General features: G+C 41.5%; 2 protein-coding genes across 2 annotated transcripts; both read right to left on the bottom strand.

The window, feature by feature from the left end:
* Window positions 1–275: 275 nt before the first annotated feature.
* On the bottom strand, window positions 276–5414 carry LOC147323865 (uncharacterized). Its single transcript, XM_086304539.1, has 2 exons — window positions 5213–5414; window positions 276–3192 (listed from the first exon to the last, which is right to left on the bottom strand). Exon 2 carries the CDS (start codon window positions 3154–3156, stop codon window positions 1804–1806), a length of 1353 nt encoding a protein of 450 aa, XP_086160665.1. The 5' UTR covers window positions 3157–3192; window positions 5213–5414; the 3' UTR covers window positions 276–1803.
* Window positions 5415–6792: 1378 nt separating this feature from the next.
* st6galnac (ST6 (alpha-N-acetyl-neuraminyl-2,3-beta-galactosyl-1,3)-N-acetylgalactosaminide alpha-2,6-sialyltransferase) lies at window positions 6793–21902 on the bottom strand. Its single transcript, XM_086304538.1, has 10 exons — window positions 21745–21902; window positions 20532–20851; window positions 15761–16055; window positions 12282–12447; window positions 10697–10871; window positions 10450–10588; window positions 10259–10362; window positions 9446–9529; window positions 9102–9201; window positions 6793–8750 (listed from the first exon to the last, which is right to left on the bottom strand). Exons 2-10 carry the CDS (start codon window positions 20666–20668, stop codon window positions 8580–8582), a joined length of 1371 nt encoding a protein of 456 aa, XP_086160664.1. The 5' UTR covers window positions 20669–20851; window positions 21745–21902; the 3' UTR covers window positions 6793–8579.

Genomic DNA, 21902 nt, shown 5'->3' with positions numbered 1-21902 from the left:
ATGACTTGACCTCACATGCTGATAAACTTGTTAAAACAACATCCGGGTAGCGTTGGAAAATGTTAACAAGCTCCTCTAGTCTCTAGGCTACAGGATTTTGAGTTCTGCCAATATTTTGCACTTACCTTTGAGATCTAACTAGTCCTAATGACAGCTTTAATTAAAAAAACAAAAACAATCCAGCTGTTTTGTTGAGGACAGTCTCACCAAAACACTGAAGAAGAAGAATCATATGCTGTTACTGTAACAAAAAGGTAAGTCTGAGAACATTCTGATGCGTTACAGGAACACACCTTTAATAAAACACTTTGAGAGACAACATGCAAATACAGCAGTACATGTAGTAGTGTTCTCGTCAACAGGCAGCTGAATCTGAAAGTCATTTACATTACAGTACATACATTTTACAAACAGGATTGGCTGAAATGTATATTATATTACAAAGTAGTATTTTTCAGTGAACCTGCCAGTAGCACATAGTAAAAGAAAAAAAAACATTCGTTTAGTGATGCTACATGGGAACTAGGGTTGGGCGATATGTAAAAATTTTCCAACCGGCAATCGTCAGTCCAACAATCGCCGATGGGCCATATATTCGTGCGTGCGCAGACGTCTTGATGGGCGGGGCCATGTAATCATGCACGTTTACACCACAGAAGAAGTTCAAACATGGATGAACTAATTTCCAAAAAAACAAAGCAAAAAACCGCTGTCAGCGTTAACACGGCTTAAACGCGGTCATCACGATTAAAATTTTTAACGCTCTCGACCCATCTGGAGCGCAGAATGAACAAAATTAGGACAAACTGCCGAAATGCGTTGACAGAGATATTTCAGGGATTTTGACTCAGGCTGTGCTCCAGATGGGTTAATTGTTAATCGCGTTAGTCATGATGAAGGAGTGTTAACGCTGACAGCACTAAAAAATTAAAAGTTGCCAATTTGGGATTTCTTTGGCCTTAAACCAGATGAAAGAGGTAAACCTAAGGATATAACCAAAGCGGTGTGCCACTTGTGCAGACGTATAGTTCGAGCAAAGTACTCAAACACGACAAACTTGCATGAGCATGCACGTGTCCACCATCCGGCTGAGTATGCTAGGCTATCAACAGCTTCTGCAGCCACATCAACAAGCACTTGGGCGCACTCTGAGGTGGGGGCATTTGCTCGCAGATGAAAGAGGGTGCTGTTAAAACAGCGCTATTATTTTTTTCTGTTGACTGCTTTTATTAGCTCCATCATTATTAGCAAACTTGCTCATGGGCAAACAAATAAATAAATCGCCCTTGTAAAACTAGTCGATATATTCGTCCAATTGCCCAACCCTAATAAGGACTACCATAATAATCCACCATAACAGTTTTTAAATTATGTTTTCTGTTCAGATTAGTTTCATTCAGACTCACTGCTTAAACATCAAAACACATTATAAAAAAGTCTTTGTACGAGCACAAGTATTGGTGTGGACTGACATACAACAGAGCCCAACAAAGAGTTAATACGTAGCGCAGGCTTAAATTAAGTGTTTTTAGTAACAGTACAGTTGTTTTCTACTTGAGTTCTTTAAATAACAAAACCTGAGGTTAGCTTAGGGAAACTAAAGAAGCCTCAGCATTAGTATTTCATTAAACATCCAGCAGATGAAGCAAATATCATTTTGTTTAAAATATTCTGAACTACGCACTGAAGAAAGCTTAAAAAACGTAAACGTTACAGGACAATAAAAAAAATGCTGTGGTTCTTGCAGACTTGCCTCCACACGGCAAATAATCTCTTACAACAAACCAAGCAGCCTTGACGTTTTCATTCTGCGTGGACTCTCATGTGTGAGTTAAGATGCGTCTTACGATTAAATCTCTTGCCGCATTTGTTGCAGTGAAAGGGTTTCTCTCCCGTGTGGAGCCTCATGTGCTCCTTAAGATGCGTCTTTTGGTTGAACCTCTGGCCGCACTCGTCGCATCCAAACGGTTTCTCTCCCGTGTGGACTCTCAAGTGAGTCTTAAGATCTGTGTTTCGGTAAAACCTTTTACCGCAGTCCTTGCAACCGAAAGGTTTCTCTCCAGTGTGGACTCTCATGTGGGTCTTAAGGTGCGTCTTTCGTTTAAACGTTTTATCACAGTCACTACATTGAAAGGGTTTCTCTCCTGTGTGCACTCGCATGTGTGCCTTAAGATGCGTCTGCTGGTTAAACCTTTGCCCACAGTCTTCGCAGGCTAGCGGTTTCTCTCCGGTGTGGACTCGCATGTGAGTTGTCAGATTTCCCTGCTGGCTGAACCTTTTACCGCACTCCTCGCAAACAAACGGCTTCTCTCCGGTGTGAATTCTCATGTGCGTCTTAAGGTGTATCTTTTGGTTGAATCTCTGTCCACAGCTACTACAGCTAAAGGGTTTCTCACCTGTGTGGACCCTCATGTGTGTCCTGAGATCTGACGTTCGGTTAAATCCTTTACCGCAATAGTCGCAGCTGAATGCCTTCCCCCCGTTGTGCATTTTCTTGTGCCTCTTAAATTCTGATTTTCGGTAAAATACTTCACTACACAACTCGCAGATAAACTGTTTCACACCTGTTGGGGCCACCACCTGGGAATCTACGTTTTGCTTTACCTCGCAGCTGTTATCAACCAAACAGCTGGAAGGATTTTCTCCTGAATGGCATGTCAGCTGTTTCTGAAGACACTGCTTGTAGATAAACTGCTGACCCCACAAAGTGCAGCTTAAGAATTTTTTTGCTGCATTACAGTCCCCATCCATATTTAAGTCCGACTCCAGTGCCCTGCCCTCCTTCCAGCCGCCATCGCTGTCTTCGTTTTCAGGTCCAGACTCATCAGTAGTCTCAGAATAGTCTGAAGCCTTTTCATCAGCATCAGGTTTAAACTCACTTTGAAGATCCGGGTCACTGCTCGGTTCTTGTCCATCGCTCTCAGGCTCTGTATCTCTGTTGTCCTCAGCTTGGCTTTGATGAAAGGGTAAGAACTGAGGTTTTTCTTCATCATCTTCAGTTTTCACAGGAACTGCAGTGATTATGACCTTAATGATATCCGCCTCCTCCAGACCACTACTCTGCTGTTCCTCGTGGCTGGTCAAGATTTCCTCCTGTTCCTCCTTTATGTGGAGGGTCTCCGGGTTCATGCTGGTCCAGACTGGGGTTTCACTCATGAGGAACTTCTTTAATCACCGACAGCTATTAAACATCTGCAGGAAAAACAGGAACAAGTTAGGGATGTAACTGTGTCGACAGTTAAATCCAGCTGAAGAGCAGATTCTCAGCAGTAATTCAACAGGCTGAACAAAAATGTAGCATTAACCATAAAAAAGTAAAGCCAATTTTATGCAGAACACTTTTATTCCTTTTGTTTTTCTTATTTTTTAATGAATGGCCGATAGGCAAACTAAGGCTAGATTTTCTACATTACGTCTTAAGAAACGCCCCTGAATGCAATATGATGCTTATGCTTCTTTCCCTGCACATCAATTTTGAAGGCTTTTTCACTTTTCCTAACACTGATGATCAGGATAAACGGCAGCAGATTAGAATCAAGCATAACATTTGTACATTTTCTAAATCATCAAATTAATACACGCAGTTTCCTGTAACAAAGCAAGTCACAGTTTTCACTTTAGTCAGTGATTTTAGTAAAGCACGGCTTAACAAATTGCACACATAAAACATGCTGTAAAGAAAAGAATCAGTGAAAATGTGGTGATTCCAGCTGATTTAAATCAAACCTGCTCGCTCCTAGCAGTTTTAGTTTTTTTTCTATCAGCTGCAGACTCATTTGAGAGTACAGATTAAATATAAAAGCTGACTTCAAGCATAGGCTCAGTTTACGTACAAATTTAATATGAGATCAGCAAGTACAGTTTACATGGCCTGTTTTAGGATCATGCCAGTAAAACAATGAAATTGTAAAACTGTTTGCTACCAAGAGGAAAAAAACAGGCACGAAATAAAATTGCATTTATTTCTTTAGAACCTTCTACTGTTCACACACAGAGATCCAAGGGATCTTCCAGGAATGATGACGCTATTTCATGGTGAATTGATTGGTCAGTAGGCAGAGATTTCATACGTGCTGATCTCTAATCTGTAGGGTTAGGGGTATGAAATACAAAATCCTGCTTTGTGGTACCTGCTGCAGACCTCTGGGGAATCAGTGGGAGGGTCTAAAGATTTTCAGTAGCTTCTAAAGTCTTTGTGTTTCCCTGACGAGCATCAGTAATAAAAATAGATCCTCAACAGCAAACAATTTTATTGTTCTATGAGCATCATCTGATCTTAACCTCTACACTTTACTTGCTTGTACATAACCCTATGTTTGAATTCTGTTTTTATATATTATTCTTTACTCTCAAACACTAAACAGCACCAAATCTGCAGCCAGCAGAATAAAACAAATTGTTGGGAGCAGGTTATGTTCAGAGTTTCAGTTTAAAATAATGTGGAAGTGCCATGTTTTTATACCTTTATAAAAAGATGAATATTTTACACTGCTGGAAACACAGAGTACAAACTAGGAATAAACTAGGCTAAATCACCAGATTAATGACTTCTGCAATATCCCTGGATATGTAATAAGTTCTGAGGTGCCATTTTTCTTCATTTGTTTGTATTTTCATATGTTTATTAATAATCGTTAAAGTACGATAATATTGGATAATACTGGATTTGCTGCAGTCTAAAAAAAACCAAACAAAATCATGATTGGGGGGGGGGGGATCGGCCTCAACAGGATGTCAATGTTTCTGTACTTCCGGTTCAGACAAAGAGCTGGAAACCGTCCGACTCGCCAGCTGCTCTCTTCCCCCCTGCGGCTGCGGCCTGCAATTCAGGCTCAGCTCATCTAATTCGGGCCTATATAATCCACAAAAGCGCCCAAATACTGCGTTTCATCGCGGCTTTTGTCACAGACTGAATAAAAAGAGATTTTTTACTGTAAAAATAACTTGGCTGTGTGCGCGCTGTAAACCGTCCGGGTATCCGCTTCAATCCTCGCTATTGGGTTCCGCCTTTTTCATTCGCGTTAATACTTCATTATTAACTAATAAATAGCCGAACTATGGTTTTTTGTCATTTGTGTGCCGTTTGGGATTGACAAGAGATGAGATGCTCCGTTTTTGTGTAACTCTTTTCTTCATCCACCCCCTACGATGAGCTAGCAGCTAGCCGTTTCCTCCCGGAGAGTCACTGCACGTTAAATCTGATTTTTCTTACCAGCGATCTCGTTTTTAATCGATCCCCTGGTGCTGATAGACTTCGAGGGGTTTAATTTCTGGGTTTAATTCAAAAGACCGTCTCAGTGTTGCGGTATTGAAGATCCACTTCGTTTATTGTCTCCTTTTTGCTGCTCTTCTTTGGTGAACAGTGCACGGGGAGCTGACTTCAGGTGCGTTAGCACCACCTTCTGGATTGGAGTATGAACTGAAACCTTTGGCGCCGGTTAAAAGGCGTGGGATGGTATGTCACTCAGTATGACAAAAAATATCTTGAAGTAAAACTTCATTTAAAATAACGATAACCTCAAATATAAATGAGTGTAAATTTAAAACATATTAAACAATTAACAACAAAGAAAACATTCTTTCATTTTTTTAGCTGATGGCTTTGTGCCAATTTAGTGCATTTACACATTATGTGTTGACACACAGCTATTCTCAATGCATATCAGCAAGGTGGAATAGCACGTTTAGAGGCCCTATGTCACATCAGATCTTAAGTTAAAGAATAGATATCTTTCTCACAAGAGACATGTGTAATTTAGTTTAAAAGACTTGTTTCAAAAAGTTGGAAACAATCATTCAGTGCCTGTTGGGGCACAAATTTCTGGCTTTCATGCAGCCAAAATCAGCATAATTCTAATTTTATATTCCAAAAGATTTATAGAAACCGTGCTCATTATGCAGAATCATATTATTATGCATTAATTAATATTTCATTTTGAATGTTTATAGAGCTAATATATTTTGGTACTTAGAATTTTGGAGATTTTAGGATAGAAGTAACTAAAGCTTTAAGATAAATGTTACAGCGTACAAAATTTAGTGGAGAAAACAGAACAACATGGAAAAGGTGGTGCAAGACTCCTGATGAAGGTTTCTTCCTGTTAAAAGGAGTTTTTCCTTCCCACTGTCACCAGGTGTTTGCTCACAGGGGGTCATTTCATTGTTGTACTTTCTAGTTTTATTGTAGTGTCCTTACCTTAAAATAAAGCACCTCGAGGTGACTGTTGTTGTCATCATTTGGTGCTATAGAAATAAAATTGGACTGCATGTTATTAAGTCATAGGCTATTCTGTGCAATCAGACATGATACTGACTTTATACAAGGGTGCGTGGCAGCTGAAGACTGATTAATGTCTGAAAAGCTCTCAAATACTGTCTGGGTCACAGTGGAACAGTGGTTAGCAGTGTTGCCTCACAGCAAACAGCTCCTGGGTTTGAATCTGCCTGCTGTCTGGGGAGTTTGCATGTTCTCCTTGTGCTTGCATGACTTCTTCCCACAGTCCAGAGACATGCTTGCTGGGTAAACTGGCCGTGAGTGTGAATAGTCTCTCTGTGTGAGGCTTGTGATAGACTGGTGACCAGTCCAGGATAAGCTCCAGAATTCCTCATGACCCAGGATTAGAAAATGCAGTTAAGAAAACAGACCAATAAATAAATTCTCCATTTTATAATTAGTAACAGTAAATAATAATTTCTAGAACCTTCCTCTTGATCTTTGGTAGAAAAAAAATTAATCAAAGCTGTAAAATAAAGTGTGACCAAACTCTCAGGTTATGACAGAAAGACTCAAACTCACTGAGATATGGATTTAATTTTTTAAAAAAAATCACAATCAATCATTGCACCGTATATAAACCAGAAGTCTCCTTCCCCTCTACAGTTTGCAGAAATGCTGGAAATATTGCATTGCTTTTTCTGCACTGATTTAATAACACAGAAGGCTAATTTTTAAATACACACGTTCCCTGATGTGACCGTTTTTGGTTTGGTTACCTTCCTTCCACTTCAAAACTTGTAGTATTGTTAATAAAATACAATAAAATCCCCTTTAAGCTTGAAGACAGTACATCCATGTAGTCGAGGGCAGACCCCCCCACGGTCACTTCAGAGATGGAAGCTGATGAGTCAGAGCTGAAGGAGTCTGGCAATAAAGTTCAGTTCTTACAGTAATTAACCCAAACTGCTGTTTCACATTGAAGGCACTGAAAGTCCAGTAGAGGCCACAAAGTGTAGTTAAGTGTTAAAAAAAGAAATTAAAATATGTTTAAAATGAGAATAAATTACGTCCCTTAAACTAAATACTTAATTGGTTTGTGAGCTTTAAAGTCACAGTCAGTGAATTATTTCCCTTTTCATTCCACAGTAAACTCACAGAAAAAAGAAAACTCATAAAAATGGCCCGTGGTCACTGCCAGCAGTGCTCTGGCCGCGGGGATGGGATATTTTAAGCACGTTGCCAACTCGAGAGTGGTCTCGCTGTGTCAAACAATAATGACTTGAGCTTTGCCAGAGACCGATCGTATGATACGATCTAAAGTTCTCAGAGTAAACAACTGTTTGGTGGTTTGCTGGTTTAAAAATAAATACATAACAAGACAGAAGGGACAATTTCCAGTTCAGCTTGTAGCAGCAGCAGAAAGGTTCACAGGAAAGCCAAATATTACCATAAATCACCACAGATTGTCTGCAGAGATAATGAAATCATTTTAAAACAATCAAACTTTTACAATAGCAAATCAGTTCCCTCTTTAACTAGACAAGAATCTGTGCCCATCTATTCAAAGAGAGGAAATAACACTTTAAAAAAAAAATAGCATATCTGGAGTGTTTCAACTCCAACTAAAGCTGATAAATTCTGCAGATTCCCAGATTTACAGTCATGATTTTGAACTCTACCAGAGTAGCACAGTTCAAAGTAAATCTTACACTGGTGCAGCCCCTCAGTTTATTCTCTGTTTGAAATGAACCACGTTAGCTTCCTTCGAGCCACCTTTCTTCTTATTGGTTGCCCCTCATAAACAGATGGTTTAACCAGCAGGTAAGTGAAACACTGGAAGAGCCCGTGTATGACAGAAGATGAGGAGGAGCAGGAGGAGAAGAGCTCCCCTTTGAGGTTGTTGAAAGCATCTTAACAGTCTGACAGTATCTTAGAGATTGTGACTCACAGCTTACACCGTTTGGATTTACCGTCACAGGATTGTGTGGTCCAGACCAGCAGGCCCCTTAATCCAAAAATCGTTTCTTTCTTTTAAATTAACATAAGATCCATTTTCCTACCAGTCACCAGAATAATGCTTCCCAGCACAGAAAGATTCCTTTAAAAAGAGGCAAAACAAATAATAGACCCATAACTGTGACCTCTCTGCTGAACAATAACAGCAGCTGTCTTTTAGAAATCAAATTTATCATCATTTCCTTCATGAAAATAAATCATCTGCTGGTTTTGCGTTTATTTCAGAAAGTTGTGAAGTGTCATTTTGAGACGGGCACAGTCCCACGTTTCTGCACATCCCGTCTCCCTGTGACTATGCTGGTGAGCCGCGTGCAGATGGAGTGATGAAATTTCTCATCATCCTCGTTTAGTTGCGCATGTAGAGCCGTACGAGGCCGGCCTTGTGCAGCTGCTGCCACAGATTCATCTCCATACGCAGGTCGTGGTTGGCGAAGAAGCCAACAGGGTGATAGTTTTTGTCGTAATAGTGGTCTGAGTATTTCTTGTAGTCTGGGGTCATGAAGCCGTACGCACTTACCTATAATCAAAAGACAGACAGATTAGGAATCTGGTGACACGTAAACTGCAAAATGCCAGTTTTAGTTCAATTTGACCCACTTGGCTCATTTTCATTTCCTCAGGCTGGAAAACAGGTTTAACATGTGCAATTAACCGGATACGGAATCTGGACACGATGTATAAGGCTCGCTGCCACCACAGTAAAGATCAAAAGCATAACTCTGTGGAGGCTTTTTGACACACAGCAATTTAACAGAAATGCAGCACATGCTTCTGCAGCTCAGCTGCTCAAAGTCAAAACATTCTCACGCTATCGGGCAAGTACGGCCTTGTCTCCTGATAAGTAAACAACAGACTGCTGGAAATGTACCTGATCGCAGGTGTGCAGCGCCGCCAGCAGCATCGTGGCACCGGTTGATGGACGGTAGATGTCTTTGAATCTGGTTTTCAGAGTGCTGGATCTGAGGAATCTGAAACAAAAAGATCACAAAACATGAATAACCTGCGCTGTGAGCCTTTCAGGAACTGAAGCTTGAAGTTTCTCACACACACACACACACACACACACACACACACTGACCTCTGTGGCCCAGTGTGGCTGCGTGGGGATCTTCCCTCAGCAGCTCTCTCTGGTTTCAGTCGCTGCTTCTCCTTTAATCCCACTTACAGCTTTTGAAACACGAGCTCTGCTTTCACGAGTGAGAATTTGCTCACCTGTTTCTGAGGTAACGGATGAAATCAGGATGGTACATCTTCAACTTCTCTGCTGACACGTCCTCACCAAAGTACTTCACTGGACTGAAGGAAATACGGCATTACTATAAAAACACCACAACTGCTGGAGAGCACGAGTATTAACATTCAAAGAACTGATCACTGATGAGCAGTGACGCTTCTGACATATTTGATCTTGTGACATTATAAACAAATACAGACTAGTCAGGTTTAATCTGCTGGATTGTCTGCAGGAAATATCATCTGCTTCATCTCAGCAATCATATTTCCAAAAAGTAAGACTCCGTTTTTGCACCTCTGCACAAACATAGCTGGCTGTGCAAGTCTTGAGTTGCAGACATACAGGCAAAAAACAAGTTTGTACAATTTAAATGAGCTTGAAAGTCAATATTTGTTATGACCACACTTATTCTTCAACACAGTCTGAGCTCTGCGATTCAGCTTTCTTTCTTTCAGTAGTCTTTAGAAATACTTCTCCAGGCTTCTTGACGGACATTCAAAGCTCTTCTTTGGATGTTTTCTGCCTTTTGCTCTGCTCTCTGGTGAGATGACTGTTCCTCTGAACAAGGTCAGGTACAACAATTGGACTGAAAATGAGTGAAAAAGCAGCTTGTGTCCTAAGAAAATCTTTGATAAAACCTCATAAAGTGTGGAGAACTCCTGCTAGTGGTAGTGGACCAACCCTGAGGACGCTTCCACTCCTTGGGCCTTGATGCTGATAATAATCAAATTAAAAACGGGTAACGCAGAAGAAAACAGGACTGAAGCTGCAGTCTGTAAAGTGTCGCTTACTTTTTGCCCTTCTCACGCCCCCTGTCCACCAGGGTGTGCGTCGCCGCCGCTTTCATCAGCAGGTAATCTCGGTCGTGATCCGGCAGGAAAATGTACCGCGTTTCCTGTTTGAGAGGAGGGAGCAGCCGAGCATGACAAGACCGTTTTAACGTCGTCACTTAATAAAGACAGATGTTTATTTCCGTCCTCACCTTAGACACGGGGGGTCGTCTGTACCCGACACCTGCGTAGCTCAACATGGAATTCATCAGCGTGTTTGTGGAGAACGTGTAGTGGGTGGTCCGAGACCCTACGTCCTCCTCAAAGCCCTTAATGATTGCCCCATTGGTCCTGAAGACCACAACAATCCAGAGACACATAATAAATAGAATCAGCATTATTTTTCTTATATTTTCATTATTAATGAAAGGAAGCAGGAAGGAAGGCGTCAGGACCGACCTGAAGACATAGTGATGGCTGTCGATCTCCTTCCCTTTCTGGGAGTTCTTCAGTATCCCTCCATTCCCCACCACTGCACAGCGACTGCACGCCGACTTATTGCCAGGAGCCTTCCAGTTGTCCAACATCTGCCAGTTAGCAGGTGAGTTGAGGACAGAGAGTGTTTCCACCAGTGCTGTTGGCACAAAAGAACTGATTAAATCTAAGATTTGTTTAATATAGGCGTCATGGTGGCACGGTGGTTAGCACTGTTGCCGCACAGCAAGAAGGTCCTGAGTTCAATTCCAACATCAGGCCAGGGTCTTTCTGTGTGGAGTTTGCATGTTCTCCCCGTGTTTGCGTGGGTTCCCTCCGGGTACTCCGGCTTCCTCCCACAGTTTGTGGGGATAGGTTAATTGATTAATCCAAATTGCTACTAGGTGTGAATGTGAGTGCGAATGGTTGTCTGTCCCGGTGTGTTGGCCCTGTGACAGACTGGCGACCTGTCCAGGGTGTACCCTGCCTCTCGCCCTATGACAGCTGGGATAGGCTCCAGCGCCCCCCGCGACCCTGAAAAGGATAAGCGGACGCGGATGGATGGATGGATTGTCCTGAAAGAACAGGAAAAAAAATCCCAGAGGCTCCATGTGGGCACACAGACAGGAAGCTGCTTTTATCTCTATGATAAACGTCTGTGCTGTGATGAGACCAGCATGTCCTCAATGAAATTATCCAGAAGTACTTGTAGTCCTACATCTGGCTCTTATAAGACAGAGTTGGAGGAGGATATTTTCCTGCCAGAGAGTTATTGTGGATTATTCAGCCTGAACAATTGTTTAATGTATTGATGTACATTTACTGTAAATTTATGGTGTATTACTGTATTTACATTTTCAGTTTTGTGGGTTTTTTGTCTGTTTTATATAATAAATAACTCTAAGACACTCCTTTTTCAAAATAAAATGTAAATACTTTTATTTTCAGGACCATGTCAATGTATGTTTAAATAAAACAAACAAACAAACAAACAAAAAAGCCAGGACACATACGCACCTCATCTTGAACTGGGGCAAATCCAGCTTTATATTAAAAAATAATAATACAATTAGTTGAATTTTGACCGATTTTCCTTGTTTTCCCATTATGAGCTGTTAGAACGGTGGATGTTACAAAGCTACAAATGATGATGTCAGTCTAAGTATGAGGCAAAAGCTCAGGTTTGATCTAAGCAGTCGGATCCTGACAGTTTTATTAAAATTCTTTGATGTCACAGTGTGGATGTGTTTATATGGAACTGGGTGGGTGGTGTGTGGGTGCACCAAGGCCCAGCATAAGATAAACAAGATTATTTTGAATCATGGACTCATGCAAAGCTGCTTTAATAAAGCCTAAGAATAAAAATCTGAACACGGAGGTGAGGATAAAAAAAAAAAAAAAAGACTGATTTGGTTGGGTAGAGAAAAATTGCAGAGTTGTGATGGCTGCATTCCATCATGAACGTTAAACTAAAACTAAAATAAAATAAGTTTCACAAGAAACTGGAGAGTTCAAAAGGAGCAATCAATGAAATGAAAGGAAAATTTTTTAGATAAAATCAAAATCTCACTGTCGTAATCGATCCCTCCCCAGCCATGTGCTCCAGGATAATGGCTCAGACGCCGGTGCTGTTCGGGTGTCACGTGTTTGGCCCACTGCAAAACTGGAATACTTTCCAGAAATCGCTCTCCAAATTCAGTTTTCCCCACCCGACTTCGGATGCTGTCTGGACAGCCCTGTGTGGAGCAGACACCAACATAACTTATCAGACCTCATGCAGACGCTCCTACCTCCAGACCTAAATGCAGTTACTGCACGTCCCTCACAATCATTACGAAGCCAACATCATTACTTTCACTCGGCAGGAAGTTCACCCTCAATATTGACCTCCTAATAAGAGTCCCACTGGGCGCAATTGCCTGGTAATTACAGAGCGGAGAGAGAACAGGGCTAACGACAGGACAGATGCTGGAGGTTTCATCCAGCATGAGGCATGAAGTAACACACAGAGGCAGACATTGCTGATGAAAAACAAAACAAAAACCTTACAAGTATATACACATGTAGACAAGGAAGTAGATGTTAGTGGAGGAGAAATATTCTGTTTGAGTGAAATACAAGAGTGGAAATAACAGATAAGAAAATACATGCAGATGTTATCAGAGAAGGGTGCTCAAAGAAAATCTACCCACTGAAAGTGAGCGGATGATAGTCCGGGAAACTAAGAGCTTTAAAAGTGCCTCATACTGCACGCTGCAGCCAATCATGCACAGTCACATCGCTCTTTATTTATACACTTTAAATACTTCAACACACATGCTCGTGCGCACAAGCTTTTCACTCTTTGTTCAGTAACTTGCTGATCTAACCGATCTGCGCTTTTAGTGGATGATAAAGGTGTATCGCCTGAGCAACAGACGCCTGCTTTCTTAACAATTCAGGCATCTTAATAAACTTGACTCACTACATATATCAGCTTGGCTGCTGGGTAACCCTCAAGCAACAGACGCTATTTTAGAGACCAAAATGACAGCGTAGGGTCGTCTATACAGCTACAGATATCTATATCACAATAACAGTAGCCTCAAAGGAAAAATGAAGCAACCCGAGTCGGATCGAAAGCATTAATTTCAACCGATAAAAACCAAAGAAAAAAATAAAACATTCAACACCAAAATGCTCTGTTAGTAAGAAAACATGACTGAATAAGTTTCGCAATTTAAGAAAGGCAGTGATGATCTAAGTTCTCTGGAACATGGCAGTAAACTGTACCAGAAACAACAGCTACATGCTAATAACTAATAATAATAATAATAATAATAAGTCTGAAGGTTCTCAGTCATCCAGGTCATCGTAGTCAAAGGATAATAATAATAATAATAATAATAATAATAATAATAATAATAATAGATTGCATTTATATAGCGCTTTTCTAGGCACCCAAAGCGCTTTACAATGCCACTATTCATTCACTCTCACATTCACACACTGGTGGAGGCAGCTACAGTTGTAGCCACAGCTGCCCTGGGGCAGACTGACAGAAGCCAGGCTGCCATCGGCCCCATCAGTAGGCGGTAGGTGAAGTGTCTTGCCCAGGACAGAGAGAGCAGAGAGAGCTGGGGGATCGAACCGGCAACCTTCCAGTTACAGATGAGCTTCCCAACCCCCTGAACCAGAGTCACATCCTAGTGCATCAGTAGCACTACCACCAGTAGCATGGTAGTGCTACCACCAGAGCTCTTTATGTCAGGCACACCTCCTGTGCTGTAACATTTTTAAGTTTAAGCCAATAATATCCAACCTTTACCTCTAAAATGAATGCAGTGGCATAAAAATAAAGAAATGCATCAACTAGTTTATCTTGATCGCGTCTTCTCTCCTTGGCTGTCTCTGCAGTCCGTTTATGTTAGTCATGTTATTTATGGCCTGAAACTTGCTGTTCAGTATTTAGATTCTCAACAATAACAGCAGCTTTGTTTTGTATTCTTGTTTCTGGTATAAGTGGCTCCTTTGTTTCATTTTTCCTCTGGGGTAGTACACCATGGTTTTAATCTTTCTTGTTCTGTCTTTGTTAAATTTATCATTAACCACAATGTCTGCACAGATCATCATTTATGGTATATGGCCTGTATTTGTATAGCGCTTTACTTAGTCCCCAAGGACCCCAAAGCGCTTTACACATTCAGTCATCCACACACTGGTGATGGCAGCTACATTGTAGCCACAGCTGCCCTGGGGCGCACTGACAGAGGCGATTTATGATATGGCCTCATCATTAAAGTCTTACAAAAATATGCAATGTCATCCATAACAGTCAGAGTTGATAATTAATCTGTTTTACACTCCTCCATCCTCATGACACCATGAGTCTGTGCTCATAGTGAGGAAATGTGGAAGTCAGGCTCCATAAAAACAAACAAACAAAGAAAAAACAAAACAAACAAAAACACATGAAACATATTTCTACTAAACATTTACTGGAAAAAACAGATCCACCCAGTAACCATGGCAGCCGCCCTATGACATCTCAGCCCCGAATAAAAGCAGATGTGTGACAGTGCTGCAGGGATGATAAACCAAGTCATGTGATGGGCACCGCTGGTTTACTGGGTTCAAATTACAACTTTTATTACCCGCTGGCTTTTTTCTCACCACTTCAGTCAGTCACCATAACGATGATGTTTACCTTTATTATTTGTGTGGTTTTGTGAATATGAAGGTCTGATATATTGTCTGTTGCCAAGGAGCTTAATTGCTGTTTATTTAAAACATGAATGAGCCACAGTATCAGAATACTTTATTAATCCCAAAGGAAATCATGGTTCGTGTTGTTTTTGGATCGATCCCCAGCTCGAACTGTCTACGTGACAAAATATCCTTGAGCCAGATCGTGAGTCTTGAGCTTCACCTTGCACATCCACAGATAAAAGTGCTGTAGAAGTGGGTGAAAGTGCTTCGAGTGTTAAGCTGAGTAGGAAGTACCAGCACGTTTACCATTCACTGGAAACAACATGACACTCATTTGGTAGAGTACGCGCTTCTATTTGTGGCCAAATTGCATACTGTCCATGTCAACTGAACATGAGAAAATATTTTTGTGTATCAGTGCATGCGGTTTCACTTCCTGTCATTCTGAGGTCTTTGATTGTGCTGTTCTGCATGTTGTCCTGTTCTTTTGAATGTTTTTGCAGGGCTACATGCAGGACCCACGCAAACATTACATCCTGTACAACAGCACAGTAAGGAGAGAAGAAGCACAACAAGAAGCAAATGTAGAGGAAGTTGTACAAATCGAGACATCCACACAGTCGTCTCGATTTGTCACATTACAGTCAGAGGACAAACTGCACAGACATATATGTCACATGTCACAGGGAAAACAGCCTGTAAAATATAGACAGATTAGATTTCAGATTCCTGGATTAAAAACAGCAAACATTTCTTTGACAGCTGCTGAAATCAGATAAACGTTTTGCTCTCAGGGGGTTTCATTTTCAGCAGCAGATGAAATCAAAGCCAGCAGACTAAGCACAGTTAAGGAGAACTCACCGTCTGCGGAGGGACGTCTTCGCTCATGTACGAGTCTCCTATGAAGGGAGGGTCCGTAGGTTTGGCTGGCCGAGCAGGCTTCACTGTAGGCCGTTTGGTATCGATCCTGGTTTTATTATTGGCATCATCAGATCTGGACTTGGATGTCTCCTTATCCAGGTCTTGCTTTTGCACTTTGTGATGCTTTAGGAACAAATTCCCTACATCCCTGTCTGGATGCGAGCTGGGCACTGGGGGCAGGAAGGTCAAGTGGGCATTGTTGCTCGGCCCGTTGAGAGGCTCCTCGGATGAGATGCTGCGGGAGACAGAAGAGTTACCGACACATCATATGTAACACATACCAAGCAAGAGTCAAAGGACAGCTCCACATTATTTTCAACTTCCAACTAATGTGCCTATTGTGGCTTAAGAGAGCGCAGCCCAGAGTAAAATATGAAAATCAAAAATTCAAATACATGAGCTATGAAATTAAAGGGTTTGAGGGTCATCTTATGATACGAGCTGCTTCTATGTGTGCATTTTAAACAGTTTTCTTTGAAAATGTCATGAGCATAGATAAAGGGAAATAGTTCGTGCATGAGCATGTTTTTTTCCATTTAATGCACAAAACGGGAAGTCGCATGTTCGAGTGCTTGGAAGGATTTTTTTTTCATATTTAAGATAATCCTGGAAGTGAAATCAAAGCAAAAACGCCCACATCAACAAAAACAACTAAAATAATCCACACAATAAAAAGTTGACGCCTACATGAGGACAAAGTCCCAGCTTTTGTTGTTCATGTCTTTTCAGAGCATTTGTGCTTTCCTCACTCGGTTGGTGAAGGTTTCCCACACTCAAATCTTTCTTTTACGTGTCATGTTTCAAAAGAGAACTAATCCAAAGTGTGTGCTGTTGTAAAGCAGAGGAAGGCAGAAAGAGATCACACTTAGGCAGGTGGAAAGAGCCAACAGAGATTTCAATAATAAAAAATGATATTTTTACTCTGTTGTACTCTTGATCAATATTATTTTTGGCAAGTAACTGGTAACATAAGGAGAAACAACAAACCAAAGTCATGAGATGTAAAAGTCTCATTGATCACCGTAAAATCCTGTGTGCTACAGTGTGACATTGCGATAACTGTGGTATAATTATTTCATGAGCCTGGTGGTTGCTCTGTGTTTTACACGTTTCTGTTAAAGAAAACATCCTCTCATATATCAATACTTTGTTTTCTCCGAGCATCAAGCATTAGCTGATTATTTGAACTATCGGGAAGCCTCTGGACGTCTTTATCAAGTATTTCAGAGTCAAAGCTCAGATCCTGACATACTCAGTTGGTGAATCTCGTACAGGGCGATCCGGTTACTCCATTTTAGTCCAATTTTCCCAGCTGAGCTTGCAAGCTGCTTGGCAACCACCTCCTCCACCCCTGCGCCTCACTAACTGCCACATTACAGTCACAGGACAAACTGCAAACTCCTCCAACAGAATAAAGTTAATAAAAGACTGGGAGAGTTCCACCCGGATAGGTTGGCTTAACTCATCGTTCTAATCAATTGTGTTTACACAGCGTGCACAGACACCACAGCTGCTGGGGTATTGTTTGGACTCAGTACATATTTAATTTGATCTTTTATGCTTTCCTGTTCCGTGCCGGTGTCACCGAGCCACACTGCCAAATATAAACGACTGCATTTGGAAGGAGCAGTCATCTTTTGACTTCAAAATAGACAAAAAAAAAAAAAAAAAAAAAAAGACTGTAAAGCAGTCGTCACTCATCACAGGGAGTCTCAAAGGTGGGAATTGGGGCCTTTTACGTCTCTGTGCACAGGGCCCCTTTGTGCATCTTATGGGGATTTCAGTTTTCTGCTCTTTGACCATTTCACGTTTCTACATGAGGCTTTAACACCAATGGCTGTAAAATATCTTTTGCTTCAGCGTCTAAATTCATGATCTTAACCTCCAGTTCCAGACTAAAGCAGCTGCAGGCGAGTGAAGAGGACATTCACATTATGATTCTTACAAAAGGCGTTCAGATTTTTTTTTTTAAATCAGAGCCCTCTGAGCTCAAAAAGCCCACACTCACTCCCGAGTGTCTCAAACAGCCCCCTTAGAAAGTAGCCATCTTTTCTCCACCCCCTCGATTTAATGCATTTAATGTGGACCCGTCGGCTTTTTAAACCTGGACCGCTGCCCGTCGCTACAAAGCTTACATTTCACATACGTGTGTGAGAGAGACCACCTCCAGTGAAATAACTCCAGGGGATTTTTTTCATTAGTGTGGCCGGAGTGCTGTGTGGCTCCTTTGTTGAAACCACAATGATACAAGTGGAAGGGAGGGGGATAAGTGCCGGTTACAGAAAACCCCTCGTACCACTTATGATCTCAGAGTTTAACCCTTCACACCAGTTTCACTGCCTCGTCTGATACAGCTCTGCATGTGGACTGTTGTCTGAACCTGACAGTGTTCAGGGAGGGAAAGCCGCCTTTTCTTCAGTTTTTCCCCTTTTACAAGGAGGTCACTGTACCAAATTCTTAGGCAGTGTCAATTTCAGGATGGAAAATGCAAGAGCAGCTGAGGCTTAAAAATATTGTTTAGCTGGAAAATACGATCCAGACGACTGATTCAAGAGGTATGTAGCACCATATTTTCAGTGCACAATATGGATAAATACCTGATTTTCACATAAAGGTGAATTAACTGGTCATGTTTAGTTTATTTTCAGGTGTTAAAGTCCCCTTTTGTCCAATCGTGTGCATGTCCGGGGGAGCTGAGAGTGGATAAGGCAATCCTGTTTAATAACTCACTCGCGTCATCACCAGAGTTTCCTGTTTCTAACAAAAGGATTAAATAGCTGAAATGAAACTGAAGCTTTATGCTTCTTCAAAAAGATAAAAAATCCATAAATTTAGTTCAGATTGGAAAGCATCAGTTTTATTTCCACACATCCAGTTTTGACCGGGAAAAGAACGTCGTCATGCACACAAAATATTTTTAAAGATAAAGAACTTTAAAACATCATTAGCAGCAACAACATCTGTAACTCTAAAGACTTGCATTTAAAGAAAAAAGATCATACGATATTTGAATGGGGCAGATGTTGTGGGAATCACTGTTGTAATGCTCCTCGTGCCGGTAGTAACACCAGTGTATCAAAACACTGGGACATGGGAGTAAACCTGGGATATGTCTGTGCTTGCTGCTTAATGTTTAACTTTTAATACCCTTCTTGGACCTTGAATGAGAAGCTTTTTCTCTAACAATACAGACATGTCTCAGTCTCTAGATTTCTATTTTTATTCTTCTTAATGCAAATATTAAAAAGACAAGTTTTTCAGGGCTTCCACATACCCAGGATATCCAGTGACAAACATCCTGGCATCCACTGACCCTTGTTTAAGAGTGACGAAGAATTTGTAAAACTAATAAACAGCAATAAAAATTTGTTTTTAGTTATCTATTACTTTGAGATTATATGAGTATTATAAATGTCTTCTTGCACTTTTTTATGGCCTTTTTGCTGTGAGTGTTTCTCCTGTTGTTAACAGTAGTTTTGTGACAACAGTTTGATAAGGGCCACGCCCAGAAGAAGCTCAAAGACCCTGATGAAGTCCAAAGGTTGGTTCCTTTCTGCTACTCGTACTCAGCAGCATTAAATGTGTTACATATTTAACTGCCCTGCAAGCATTTCTGATGCGTCCTCATAACAGTTGGTGTACTTAAGATTTTATCACTGGTCATCATGTGCATCACTTTATGGCCGTGTTCTGTGAATGGTTTACAGATGCAGGGGGAAAGTGTGGTTCTTAAAATGTGCTGCACCTTTACCCTGGAATAAAGTACGAGGGGATCTGAAACTGAGCCCAACTCTTTGTTAATGTTTTTTGCTTTTAAATGTCTTGGATATTTTTTGAGAATTCAGGGCCGGTGATGTAAACGAAAGCCTTGGTTAAGTCCAGTCAGAACATCGTGACGTGTAATGCGGCGAGGCTTCTCGGCTTTCTGCGTTGCTTTTAATTCTTCAGCATCATCATGACTGAACGAACGCACATATTGTCATGATTTTATCTCACGTCCTTTCTTGCGCCCGCATGGTTCGAGACATGAGAATCAGGTTTAACGAATTAAGGATTCAGTCCAATATCAGGCTGCTTTCATAGCTTTTATTTGGGAGAATAAACCTGCTTGAATATGCGAGCATTGCCTTCGGTTTCTGTACTTTAACTGCTCACATGTGTCAAATTTCCATCACGTACATCCCAAACGTGTCATCGGTCCCCCATTTCCCTTCTGAGAGCATCGAACGTGTTTGGATGTCATGCTTTAAATCTCCATACTGACCAAAATAACTCCGTTTTTAACCATAACTGAGCAGACCAATATTTATACTCATTCATATCTTGGAGTTTATATAAACTCATTGGTGTCTTTCTTCATCAGAGGTATTGTTGCCTTGCCGATTGTAGCATTTTCTTTTAGAGAAAGTGTCAGGTGCACATGTTATAAATATTGTGTTGCCTTCCTGAAATCCACACCTGGCAGTTAGTTCCTTGTTCAAGTCATCAGGTGACACTCAGTAACTTTTCCCTCTCAGGCCTGAGCTGCAACTTTTAGTTTTGTCCCCTCTTTATTCTGATCTTCAGCAGGTGAAACACGATAAGCTGGATCTAACTGTACTCCTGTGTGCCCCCAAAAGTGTAAAGATGATGCACAAAAATGTCTACAAGTCAAAGAAGATTCATATCCATCTTATCATATCTGAGATTCAAAGTAAAAGTCTGAACTCACCCGCTCGCCCTCTGTATGAAGTCGTAGAGAGGCACCAGAGGCCTCTCCAGGGTCAAAGCCAGAATGTAGACAATAAGGACGCACGAGACCGTGAGCATGGCAAAAAGCAGCCTCCTGTGCAGCCCCATCCCAATCATGGTGCTTGTGACTCTGGCCGGCAGGCTGCGTCTCCTCGCCCTGCCCTCCACTCAGCTCCCAGGAACATGAGGAGCAAGAGGATGTGAACGCTGTGCCACTCTACAGGGCAGCTACGAGTGTCGACGGCGGGGGATTTACCCACGACAGGATCTGGGCTCTCCTCTGAGCTTCTCTCAACACAGCTACAGCGAGAGGCAGACAGAAAGAGAGAGTTGGAACGAGGGTAAAGACTCAGGAGGGGAAACTTTATCTTTCAGCGTCAGAGTGCCAAATAATCCCTTTTTAATGAAGTCTTTGCCTTCATGCCCCTGAACACAAAGCTCAGGGTCACAATCTTCATCTCCTTTTACATCCTGCTCTTGCTTATCTACTTTCTGCTCTTACAGTCTTCTTACAGACGAGAGAGGAAACAGAGGAAACACTACAGCTTCACACATTAAAAATATGCTGAGCAAAGTTTAAAAGGAAAAATAAAGAGGCTGGGAGTGGAAGGGATGACGATAGCTTCAGCTGAAAAATACAGGAAGCCAGAAATGTTATCTTACAGGAAACTGACGTCTTTAGTGCTTTAGTCATTAGTTGCATTAGCACCGAGCGGTGAGCTGCACCCCTCTGTAATAAACTCAGTCTGCGCACTAAACGTCTCTCAAGTCCAGAAACTGATAAATACGTCCACTGGTGTGTGTGTGTGTGTGTGTGTGTGTGTGTGTGTGTGTGTGTGAGAGAGAGGTTCCTAGGCATGTGGGAGTGCTGGCTGAGTCTCTAAATGGGGAATGGAAAGAATGTGATAAACTCCAGCATCTCTGATAGCAGTTATAACAGAGCGAATGAGCACTTCCACACCCCAGAAACTGGAGGTTTTACACAGTAAAACATCGCAAAAGTCATCCAGTAATTCATAACATGTCTGACAGAGACTTAGAGCAAAATATCAAAGAGGAAACAAAAAGCATCAGCCTGTGACAAATCATGACTCAATCTGCCTTCCTTTAATGAGAGGACTCTGAGAAACAGAAACCTCTTCAAAAAACCTCTGAATGCTTTTGAGAAATGAAGAACATGAAGCTTCACTCACCAGCAGCTGAGCTCCTGTTTCCTTTGCTCTAAGTATTTCCTTTCTGCTGCTCACAGTGGAGACATATTCCTCTAACTTAGCTCTCTATTGCTCATCTACTGTGAAGCGGTTGTGCTGCCTGCCTTGCACTGTATGGGCGGGACCATTGTGAAATGAGC

Source organism: Aulonocara sp. 'chitande type north' Nkhata Bay, linkage group LG8 (assembly GCF_057382095.1).
Source record: "Aulonocara sp. 'chitande type north' Nkhata Bay isolate Kocher_YH1m ecotype deep benthic linkage group LG8, A_spYH_male_GT1.1, whole genome shotgun sequence".
Lineage (NCBI taxonomy): Eukaryota > Metazoa > Chordata > Actinopteri > Cichliformes > Cichlidae > Aulonocara > Aulonocara sp. 'chitande type north' Nkhata Bay.
The sequence above is the reverse complement of the archived record's forward strand: the minus strand, read 5'-3'. Positions and strand labels throughout refer to the sequence as shown.

Excerpts from the sequence above, each read along its gene's own strand:
- LOC147323865 (XM_086304539.1), bottom strand. The coding sequence starts at position 3,156 with ATGAGTGAAACCCCAGTCTGGACCAGCATGAACCCGGAGACCCTCCAC.
- st6galnac (XM_086304538.1), bottom strand. The coding sequence starts at position 20,668 with ATGATTGGGATGGGGCTGCACAGGAGGCTGCTTTTTGCCATGCTCACG. Across the intron at positions 10,872-12,281 it reads GGGAGGGATCGATTACGACA|CACTGGTGGAAACACTCTCT; the intron begins GTGAGATTTTGA and ends TTGTGCCAACAG. Across the intron at positions 10,589-10,696 it reads AGCCATCACTATGTCTTCAG|GACCAATGGGGCAATCATTA; the intron begins GTCGGTCCTGAC and ends TGTGGTCTTCAG.